The 12350-nt window shown below is 45.6% G+C and overlaps 1 protein-coding gene across 1 annotated transcript in view; it reads left to right on the top strand.

Annotated features, from left to right (window-relative positions):
• The window catches only part of thoc2 (THO complex 2), a 126314-nt gene that overhangs the window by 8508 nt on the left and 105456 nt on the right, over positions 1–12350 (top strand). Inside the window, exon 2 of the mRNA XM_059976947.1 lies at positions 10909–10967. Within this exon, the coding sequence (XP_059832930.1) occupies positions 10909–10967 (59 nt within the window). The remainder of the gene's footprint in view (positions 1–10908; positions 10968–12350) is intronic.

Genomic DNA, 12350 nt, shown 5'->3' with positions numbered 1-12350 from the left:
AAATTTAGTTAGCAGATTGGAGCTTTGGGTGGCGATACAGTCATGGGTATACAGGGAGTAAAGGAGGGGACTTAGTACACAGCCCTGAGGGGCTCCTGTATTGACAGTCAGAGGGTTGGAGGTAAGGGAGCCAACTCTTAACAACCTGCTAGCGATTTGACAGGAAGTCCAGGATCCATCTGCACAATGCAGGGTCAAGGCTGAGGTCTCTGAGCTTCTTGTTGAGCCTGGATGGAGCTGTGGTGTTGAATGCTGAATTGTAGACCAAGAACAGCATTCTCACATAAGCATCCTTCTCCAGATGTGTAAGGACGATATGTAGAGCAGTGGCTATTGTGTCATCTGTTGATCGGTTGTGTCGGTAGATGAATTGTAGAGGTCCAGTGTAGGTGGTAGCATACTGCAGATGTAATCCTTGACCAGCCTCTCAAAGCATTTGCTTATTATTGAGCTGAGTGTGACAGGACACCAGTCATGTTACCTTGGTCTTTTTTGGTACGGTGACAATGGTGGATAATTTGAAGCAGGAGGGCACTCTACTCTGGGAGAGGGAGAGATTAAAAATATCAGTAAACACACCTGCCATTTGTGTTGCGCACATCCTGAGTACTCGCCCTGGGATGCCGTCTAGTCCCGCAGCCTTTGCAATTGTCCACTTGTTGGAAACATCTGCGTGCCTCAGAGATGATCAGGTTACAAGTTGTAGCAGTGGCTTTCATTGGAGGCTCAGAGCGACATTGAACCAAGCATAAAAGCGATTTGAGCTCATCTGGGAGAGAGGCCGTGATATTGGTGGCACCACAACATTTGGTTTTGAAGTCTGTGATGGTATCTAGCCCATGCCACAAGCCACGTGTACTATTTGTTTTGAATCTTGACTCCGTCTTCTCCGTGTATTGTTGTTTTGCAGCCTTGATAGCTTTGTGTAGACCATAGCTGCTTTTCTTGAGCTCTAGTTGATCACCAGCGATGTAAACTCAAATGTTTTGGTGTGAGTGCTGCTGGCATGGAACTATTGATCCAGCTTTCTGGTTCAGGAAGACCCTGACCGACATCTGGGAGACAACATCGTCGATGCACTTCTGGATGAAGCGCATGACTCCATAAGTGAATTTGGAGACATCCTCATCATGGAAGACATTCCAGACGATGTTAACGAAGCAGTCCAGCAGCATGGAGGCCGATTGGTCAGACCAACAATGTTGCTGCAAAATGACATCTCACAACATAGTCAGGGATAATAAACATGATTCTGACATTGGCAGTACTTCACAAAGTACCCAAATTAGAGTACCCAAAGGAAACCCACATAGTCCACATTCAGTACAAACTCCTTATAGATGGCGCCAGAATTGAACTCTGAACTCGAGAATGCCCTGAGCTGTAATAACCATGATGCTTAATAGTCTACTCTAATAAGTTTACTTACAGGTGTTTGGCTTACTGGTCTATAGTTCCCAGGATTTTCTTTGCATTCATTCTTCAATAAAACCGAAATATTAGCCAACCTTTAGTCTTCCAGCATCTCTCTCCCTGGTAACAATAATGCATATACGTTACCCAGGGCTCCCATAATTTCTTAAGTTTTCCACACTGTTCTTGGATATACCTGATCAGGCCATTTTTTGTTGTTGCTTTTTTACTTAATCGGTGGTTTGAAAATGCTGATGGAGGAGTTGAGGTAAGTGACTGCAGTGTATTTTGTTGATATTTTGGATCCTAGCCTTGGTGCAACAGTGACAGAGGGAATTAATGTTAATTGTCTTGGATGAATGCCATTCAAACAAGCTACTTTGCCAAGGATGGTGTTGACCTTATTTTGTGGTGTTCAAATTGCACTCATTCAAATAAGTGGGATTTCATCACTACTGACTTCCACCTTAAAGATGGTGGAATGGTCTTGGGGTGACAGGAGGGTAGTCATTCACTGCATGATTAAGAGCTGTTTTAATATTTTGGCAACAAGACCTGCCAAAATATGGTTAAAAGTAACACTCAGGAAGCCACTGGCCTTTATACTAGTGAATGTGAATAACATGTTTAGTATTGCTAATTTTTTTTCAAATTGCAGATTTCCGGCATCTATGATACTTTTGGAATTTTGAGGGCAGATGATTCAACTTTTGTTAAAGGAGAGCACTGGCAGTCACTTCTGTTCTGTAAATGTTAGATGTTACTTCTTAACCAATGGCTAAACATTATGTATTGCTTCATTTTCTAATGACTTGCAAATAGTTATGAATATTGCATAATCTTCAGTGAAAGCTCAGATATCAGACCAAGTGTTGGAGCACAAGTCTTGGATATTATAAATGAATCTTTGACCATCTAGTTTTGACTGTGCTTTGAGTTGTTAGAAAGAATACAGTTGGCTGAAGCTGGACTTCAGTGATGGTTGGAGAGGAGCTAGGATACGTAGTGTTCTATGACGCAGTCGATGTGGTAGTGTAAAAAGTGTTTCTCAATGTTCCATTGTTGATGTCATAGCAAGGTTCTGCAGGTATGTTCAAGAAAATTATGATTGTATAAAAGCAGCTGTTATGTGGTGTGGGACTTCAGTCTGCTGTACCTCCTGCTAAGCCTTAGCACTGAGAATAATGCATGACCTAATGATGGGGGTCTTGATCATAGACATTAGCTTTTTGAGACAGTGCTTCCTTTGGATGCTGTGAATGGTGGGAGGACTGTGTCCATAATGGATCAGGTTGTGTCTACAAACTTCTGCAGCCTTTTGCAACTCATCAGCATACTTTCAAAGGTGCATCTGCTAATGTTAAAGTATTTTGTGATCCGTCAAATCTCAGCGTATGAGAATTATTGAAAAGTACAGCAATGAAACAGGCCCTTTGGCCTATCTAGTCCATACTGAAACATTTAATCTGCTTGCCCCCATCGAACTGCACTTGGACCATAGCCCCTACATATCCCTCCCATCCACTTCTCTTAAACTTGAAAATAGATGTTGCATGCACCACATGCACTGGGGGTTCGTTCCACACTCTCGTGGCCTTCTGAATAAAAAAGTTTCCCCTTGTTCTCCTTAAACTTTTCATCTTACGCCCTTAACCCATGACCTAGTTGTAGTCCTACCCAAACTCAGTGGAAAAAGGACTCCTTGCATTTACCCTATTTATACCCCTCATAATTTTGTGTACCTTTATCAAATCTCCTTTCAATCTTCTACATTGCAAGGAATAACGTCCTAACATATTCAATCTTTCCTTATAACTTGGGTCCTCCAGTCTTGCAACATCCTCGTATATTTTTTCTGTATTCTTTCAACCTTATTTGCATCTCTCCTATAGATGGGTGACCAAAACTGCTGCAATACTCCAAATTAGGCCTACTGATTACTTTGATTTATGAAGGCCAAATGCCAGAAGCTTACTTTACGACCCTACCTCCCTGTGCCACCACTTTGAATGAATTATGGACCTGTATTCTCAGTTCACTTTGTTCTACCACACTCCTCAGTGCCCTACCGTTCATTGTGTAAGACCTACCCTGGTTGGTTTTACCAAAGAATAATACCTCGCAGTGACATATAATATCCTGTTTCCACTGTCAATGGACTTCGGTTTGTTGTCTTGTTTGGGATTGCTGTGATACTACACAAGACATGGTACACCTTTCTCATGATACTTAGTGGTAATTTAATAATTTGAAGTTTAAAGTAAATTTTATTATCAAAGTGCATATATGTCACCATATAGAACCCTGAAATTCATGTTCTTGGGAGCATATTCAATAAATTCAATAACCATAATAGAATCCATGAAATGTTGCACCTATAGGCCAGACAACCAGTGTGCAAATACAACAAGCTGTGCAAATACAAAAAAAAAGAAAAAAAAACAAAATAATAAATAAATAAGCATGAGATCAATAATCAAGGACATGAACTGAAGAGTCCTTGAAATTGAATCCTTAGGTTGCGGGAACATTTCAGTGATGGAGCAAGTGAAGTTGGATTTCTTGAGTGAAGTTATCCCCTTTGGTTGAAGAGCCTGATGGTTGAGGATTTGTTTGACTTGTCTTGATGACTCTGGGTGATATGCACACGAAAAAAACCAGTGTTCCATCAACTGTGAGCAAGGAACACTCCTGCACGTGTTTGCCTGGAACTATGTTGACTGATGGACCAGTTGGGGCAGGAATACTTTTTTCTGCTACTTCAGGATTTGTTTTATTAGTCATGCATCTTTCAAATATTTTATTGAGCTTGTGCCCTGAACTTTGGATTCCACCACTATTGGGAGAATATGTTGATCGTCTTTTGCATTCCAATTTGTCCTCAGGATTGTATGTGTTGTGCCAGATAAGGAAGTTATGTAGATGGCCTATAGTCTATGATTAGTGCCATATCTCCATACTCCACTATTTAACTTCCCACCATTCTCCACCCAGAACCATTTTTCCAGTCTGGATCATTGAATTGCATCTCTTCAATAACTTGTATGTTCGTCTGCAATTCGTCTTTATTTCAATAATTCCAGTTGTCAGAATCATTGCATATGTTCTTGGTACTCCTTTTATTTCCTTTATTTTTCCCGTGCTGTCCTTTTTGCAATTTCATTAATGCAATTCCATTGTAGTCATTTACTTTTACATTTTAATACATTACTGTGGCGACCCATTTCCTGGCACACCGGAACAAGCTCACAATTAGCCAGCGTTCCGGCTAAGGGAAATGGCCTACAGGGGTTTGTGAGTACGTGTCTTTTGAAGCACCCGCGCCCATGGGGGGGGGGGGGGGCGGGTTGAGGGAGGCTTTAAAGCAAGGCTGTTGAGTTCGAATAAAGTTATCTTTGACTGCAGTTTACCGACTCCCGTGTCGTTATTTTAGCGTTGTGTGTAGCACACCGCTACAATTGGTGACCCCGACGGTCCAAACGATTTTTGGACCAGAGATGACCGATGCCACCTCTGTTCATGTGGTTTTGTTGCAACTGCCAGGTTTCTGGATGCCACAACCTCACCTATGGTTCCAGCAAGCAGAAGCCCAATTCCACGTTCGGCAGATAACCTCAGAGGACACCTGTTACTACTACGTGGTGAGCTCCCTCGACCCGGACACAGCGGCCCAGGTTGCGGAGTTTGTACAGTCTCCCCCAGGGGACGGCAAGTACACAGAATTCAAAGCCCTGCTCCTAAGGACTTTCAGACTCTCACGGCATGAGCGGGCTGCCCGTTTACTGCACCTGGATGGCTTGGGGGACAGAACTCCGTCGGCTTTAATGAATGAGATGTTGTCTCTGGCCGACGGAAACACACCCTGCCTCATGTTTGAGCAGGCATTCCTAGAGCAGCTGCCCGAGGACATACGTCTGCTGCTGTCCGACGCAGATTTCAGCGACCCTCGGAAGGTGGCAGCCCAGGCGGACTTGCTGTGTAACGCCAAGAAGGTGAGTGGGGCGTCCATCACACGAATCACCAGGCCACGCTCCCAGCAGCAAACCAGTTCAGGCCCGGCAGCAGAGCCCGCTAACCCCAGAGGCAGGGATGGGGAGCCCAACGAACAATGATATTTCTACCACCAGCGGTGGGGCGCAGAAGCCCACCATTGTCACCCGCCCTGCAAGTTCCCGGGAAACGCCAGGGCCAGCCCCCGCTGATGGCTATGGCAGCTTGCCTTCGGGATAGCCTCCTGTATGTGTGGGACAAGCAGTCGGGACGTCGCTTTTTGGTCGACACCGGTGCCGAGATCAGCATCTTACCTCCGACGAATTACGACACCCGCAGCAGGGCACCGGGTCCCCCCCTGAGGGCCGTGAACAGCAGCACAGTAAGGACCTATGGCACCCGTCAGGTGCAGCTACAGTTTGGCTCCAGCCAGTTCACTTGGGACTTCACTCTGGCCGCCGTAGCCCAACTGCTTCTGGGTGCGGATTTTTTGTGGGCTCACAGCCTACTGGTCGACCTGCCCAGGAAGAGACTGGTCCACGCCGAGACCTTTCAGACGTTCTCCCTGAGAGAAGCCCAGTTGCCAGCCCCTCACCTCGACTCCATCCCGCTGTCCAACAATGACTTCACCAGGGTCCTGGCAGATTTCCCATCGGTTCTGGCACCGCAGTTCACAGTGGCCATGCCCCGACACGGCGTACAGCACCACATCCCGGCTCAGGGACTACCCCTCCAAGCCCGTGCTCGGCAGCTTCCCCCGGACAAACTCCGACTGGCGAAGGAGGAGTTCAAGAGGATGGAGGAATTGGGGATCATCCGGCAGTCCAACAGCCCATGGGCCTCCCCCCTGCACATGGTGCCCGAAGTGACAGGGGGCTGGAAACCGTGCGGCGACTAACACAGGCTGAATGAGGCTACCACACCGGACCGCTACCCTGTGCCGCATATTCAGGATTTTGCAGCAAACCTGCACGGCGCACGGATGTTCTCCAAGGTAGACCTCGTCCGAGGATACCATCAAATCCCGATGCATCAGGATGACGTCCCCAAAACAGCTCTCATCACCCCGTTTGGCCTTTTCGAGTTCCTCCGCATACTGTTCGGCCTGAAGAATGCCGCACAGACGTTCCAGCGGTTAATGGACGCAGTGGGACGCGATCTGGACTTCGTGTTCATCTATTTGGACGACATCCTCATAACCAGCAGCAGTCATCAGGAGCATCTGTCCTACCTCCGTCAACTCTGTGCCCGGCTGAGTGACTACGGTCTAACAATCAACCCGGCCAAATGCCAGTTCTGGCTCGGCACCATTGACTTCCTGGGCCACAGGATTACTAAAGACGGGGCAACCCCTCTGCCTGCTAAGGTAGATGCGGTCCGCCATTTCCCCCGACCCACCACGATCAAAGGCCTTCAGGAATTCGTAGGTATGGTGAATTTCTACCACCGCTTCCTCACTTCAGCTGCCTGGATCATGCACCCCCTGTTCGCCCTGCTGTCCAGTCCGGGCAAGGAGATTACCTGGGACGCGGAGTCCGCCGCGGCTTTCATTCAAACGAAGGAAGCCTTGGCGAACGCTGCGATGCTAGTGCACCCCAGAATGGACGTCCCTACCGCCCTCACAGTGGACGCATCTAACACGGCAGTCGGTGGGGTACTGGAGCTTCTCATCGTGGGTCGCTGGCAACCCCTGGCGTTTTTCAGCAAACACCTGCGGCCACCTGAGCTCAAATACAGTGCTTTCGACCGGAAACTGTTGGCGCTATACCTGGCAATCCGGCATTTCAGGTACTTCTTAGAAGGTTGGCCCTTCACCGCATTCACGGACCACAAACCACTTACCTTTGCGTTTATAAAAGCGTCCGACCCCTGGTTGTACCGCCAGCAGCGCCATCTGTCCTACATCTCTGAATACACGACGGACGTCAGGCACGTCTCGGGTAAGGACACCGTCATGGCGGATGCGCTCTCTCGCCCTACCATTCATGCCCTTTCCCAGGGGGTAGACTTTGAGGCACTGGCAGAGGCGCAGCAGGTAGATGAGGTGATCCCGAGTTACAGAACCGCAGTCTCCGGTTTGCAGCTCCAGGACCTCCCCGTAGGCCCAGGTGAGAGGACCCTACTCTGTAACGTCGCCACTGACCAGCCCCATCCCGTTGTCCCAACACCTTGGCGGCAACGTGTTTTCAACTCCATTCATAGCTTGGCGCACCCCTCCATCCGGACGACTGTCCGGGTGGTTTCCAGCAGGTTTGTTTGGCACGGACTCCGCAAACAGGTCAGTGAATGGGCCAAAACATGCATGCACTGCCAGACAGCCAAGGTGCAGCGGCACACCAAAGCTCTGCTGTAGCAGTTCCACCCCACCCACCGGCGTTTCGACCACACTCATGTGGATATCGTGGGCCCCCTGCCAGTGTCGCGCAGAGCGCGGCGCCTCCTCACTATCGTGGACCGGTTCACAAGATGGCCAGAGGCGATCCCGCTCACCGACACCACCTCCGAATCTTGCGCCCGGGCACTGATTGCCACCTGGGTGTCCTGCTTTGGTGTACCGGCCCACATTACCTCTGATAGAGGTGCCCAGTTCACCTCCAGCCTGAGGTCTGCTATGGCCAGCCTTTTGGGGACTCAGCTGCACCATACCACTGCCTACCACCCACAGTCAAATGGACTAATGGAGCGTTTCCACCGTCACCTAAAGTCGGCTCTCATGGCCCGCCTGCGAGGAGCTAACTGGGCGGACGAGCTGCCCTGGGTCCTACTCGGCATCCGCACGGCGCCCAAAGACGATCTGCACGCCTCGTCGGCCGAGTTGGTGTATGGCGTCCCCCTGGTCGTCCCCAGAGTGTTCATACCAGCCCCAAGGGGGCAAGAGGAAGAACCCACAGCAGTCCTGGACAGACTACGCGAGAGGCTCGGCAACCTGGCCCCCGTACCCACTTCGCAGCACGGGCAGAACCTGACCTGCATACCCAAGGACCTGTAGAACTGTAAGTTTGTGTTTGTACGAAGGGGCGGGCATCGGCCACCGCTGCAACAGCCCTATGAGGGGCTGTTTACGGTGCTCTGGAACAACGGGTCCACGTTTGTGCTGGACGTTAGGGGGAGAGAGGAGATTTTCACAGTGGAGCAACTCAAACTGGCCCATGTGGACCTGGCGCAACCGGACGAGTTTCCGGCACCGCGGCGCAGAGGCCAACCTCCCAAACAGGTTCCGGCCCAGACTGTGGACATTGGGGGGAGTATCGCCGGTTCTGCGGGGGGGGGGGGGAGTTATGTGGCAACCCATTTCCTGGCACACCCGAACCAGCTCACAATTAGCCAGCGTTCCGGCTAAAGGAGATAGCCTATGGGGGTTTGTGAGTACGTGTCTTTTGGAGCATCCGCGCCCATGGGGGGGGGGGGCGGGTTGAGGGAGGCTTTAAAGCAAGGCTGTTGAGTTCGAATAAAGTTATCTTTGACTGCAGTTTACCGACTCCCGTGTCGTTATTTTAGCATCGCAGGTAGCACACCGCTACATTACTTCTGATGGCAGTTGGATGACATCCAAAAGATCTTGTACTAGCTGACCATTTTTGATAGGAGTTCCTATAGTCAAAAGAAATCCTCATTTTCTTCATGTGTTTCTAAAATCATAGACAACTCCAAAAACATATTGAGAATCAGTGTTGATATTAGCAGTTCTTCTGCCAATTTAGAGGCTTCAATGAAAGATTTTACGTCTGCCTGTTGCACAGAGATACCATGATCCATGCTTCCATGATGCCAGCATTTCAGTTTCAGAAACACTACCTGGCTAGCCATTCAAATTCCGCACTTAATCGCTGAGGAGCCATCAGTATATAGAATCAAATCTGGGTTCGATAAAGGCATTTCTTTTGTAATTTTTTTCTTGCTCTTGTACAGTCATGATTGGAAGACCATTAGACATAGGAGCAGAATTAGTCCATGTGGCCTAAGGCTAAGTCTGCTCTACCTTTTCATCATGGCTGATCCCTTTCACCCCCAATTTCCTGTAGACCATAAGATATAGGAGCTGAATCATGTCGACGATGACAGTGTAGCTGGATTTGCTGGGCTTGCCCGTTGAATGGTGATATTAAGTGCTTCAAAAACGGTAGACCACTTAGACACTAGTTGTTACTTGAGAGACCCTATTCGCAGTCAATAAAGTATATGAAGTGTGGATATTAAACATTCAAAATTTGATCAAGCAATCATAACTGCCAGACAGGTTGCCTGCAATGCTCATAGATATGGACCCCTTCCTAATGCTATGATATCCAATTTAGCAGAGTAATAACCAGCAGGACACTATAGATCGCCATGTTAAGGTGGCACTACAGAACGTGTATAACATCTTCCTGGTCATCAAAAAGCTAAGAAATCCAACTAAAAGCATAATCATTAATATATTTTCTGAGGTAAATTGTGTTAAATTGTCTCTGCAAACAGTGAAGGGGTGAGCAGAAATGGCGTGTTGCAGAATAGTTGCAGATGGGGTTCCGATGCTCAGACAGTTGAACTGGAAGTGAGGTTGGATCACTCTGGGCGCCAAAAGAAGACGATGTCTGGGCATGAGGATGGATTGCGTTGGGTGCTGAACTGATTTGAAGAGCTTGAGAGTGGCTTTGGGCTGGGTGGTGAAAACCGGTCCCATAGCAAGTTGCTGGGTGACGGTCTAGGCTGAGACCTACTGACAACCAGCTGGCGGTGCAAGGGATTCTTATTAAGATTCACAGCCTGTCTAACAGTCCAGTCTGGCCTGTTATGAAAGCAAATGGTACCTGAAAATTGACAATGGATTACTAATTTTTATTGCTTGCTTTTATATATATATAAGCTAATTAAGTTTATTTGAGAAGATGCCATCTTGTACTAAGCAGTATCCTCTGTCAAAGCTGGTTGAATCTGCGCATGCAGAACCCGTGGATAAGGAGGGCCGACTGTATTTAGAACAAAGAGCCAAGAAGCATCCAAAATTGTTCTTTGTATCAGCTACCGGAGGTATATTAAACTGTTATGCATTTAAAGGTTACTTAAAATACAAGCAGATAAATGCTAAACTACAAAGAAAATGACTATTAAAATTAATCAATCTTCACTCCACATTGACATATGATCGTATGTCTCTAGTTTACAACATTGCATCAAAATCTAATGCAAGGATATCTTTTAGTTGGTTTTATGGTCATGGTTATTTAATCAAGTGCATCAACATAATCTTCAATCAGAAGGAGAAATACCTTTGAAGTTATGACCAAACTCTTGGCATTTGTTTGACCAAATGATGTTGTCAAAAAAAAAAATTGTAAATTCACTTGATTTACTCAAGTTTTGTTATTTGCTTGTGTCAAGACTTGGAGGATTTAAGTATTTTGTAGCTTAGCAGTATCCGTAATATTTTGCTTGAAAAAATATGCTGAGCAAGTGTTAATTAATTTTATAAATAAATTCAGTCATGCTATGAGTCATTCTAATGATAGCTATTTTATTTTGCAGTGTACAATTATGCCGTAATCTCAGTGAAAATCGAGGTTACAACGATGTAACATTTCGAGGTAAGATTTTCTGCTTTGTGATTGTATACTGGGAGCAATTGTACTCTGTGTACAATCCGAACTGAATCACAATTTGTAATTGGCCTGATCTTTTTGCTGTAACATTCAGAATACATGCTTATTATGTAACAACAGTTGTTTTGGTAAAGTTTTTGTTTGATGAGAAACATGACACAGAACCTAAAATTTGAAATATAGAGGAATTTTGTTGGTTGATTCAACATAGGCCTTGCAGTATCGGGTTGAAGGCCAATTTTTGTTACCATGGAGGGATTTTTTGTTGCTACTCCCCCTCACCTCCCTTTTTTTGATTTTGATCAAGAATGGTTTGTGTCCTTTTCTGTTTGCACATTTAATTTGCTTTGGAATTCATTTTCCTCAGAAACAATTTAATGTTTATTTTGATAGGAAGATGATCTATATTCATTCATCAGGTGACATTTAAATGTTTAGTTTGATTTTATCATGACATTCAAGCAGTCCTAGATTTCAGGACTTTTTTTATTTTGTTATGTTTGGTTATGAAAATTCATCTGACAAATGGAGAATAGGCATTATTTTCAAATGAATTGACCTCTATTCACAGTGCCATCCCATCTTTGCACCAGCAGTATTGTTTGGCTTGTTCCACAGACAACGAAGGCTGAAATCTTTGGCAATTTAGAATTTATTGGAGTCAAACATACAAAAAAAGAGTTCTCATGAAATAGCTGTCACTTTAATATGTTGCCCTGGAAGTCCTTACCTCCTTTAAACAATTCCTCAACAAAATCTTCTGTCTCTGTAGGTTCAGAATAGCTTATGATAAGTCCTCGCAGTTCATAAAATAATTTTCCAATTAGTGAAGTTTATGTTCTCTTTGTTTCAATAGAGAAGCATGTAGGATCTGTCTCATTTCTGCATTGGTGCAGATCGATGCTTTAGATCAGAATAGATTTTAAGAATGCTTTTTATTGTATTGTAAATTCAAGATGTGAAATTGAAGGTATAACTGGAATTTGAATATTTTCTTAGTTTTCAAATATCTTCAGCCTGTCTATGATAATCGAACAAAAACATAGAATTTCAAGCTGTAACAAAAGGTGAGAAAATAGAATTCTGCTAATTTTTCTTTTATTTTCAGTGTTTTCCATGGTTAGCTTGTCATGCTTATAGGAGATATTTAAGAAAGCCGTTGGAAATTTAACCAATCAGCTCCAGAGAAATGAACTGATAAGCAGATAAATAACAAAAGGTTTTAGAGCAAGAGCTATTCTGATAAATTAAAATTGGTTGTCATGCTACAGTTGTTCCATGTATAGATGTTTATTAAAAATGCTTTCTGTTTGATTTTAGTTATAAGCTTCATTTATTCAGTCTGAGTTCATTGGGAATATCTTCTGT

This window comes from Hypanus sabinus, chromosome 8 (assembly GCF_030144855.1).
Source record: "Hypanus sabinus isolate sHypSab1 chromosome 8, sHypSab1.hap1, whole genome shotgun sequence".
Lineage (NCBI taxonomy): Eukaryota > Metazoa > Chordata > Chondrichthyes > Myliobatiformes > Dasyatidae > Hypanus > Hypanus sabinus.
Note: the sequence above shows the minus strand (reverse complement) of the source record. Positions and strands in the feature narration are given on the sequence as shown.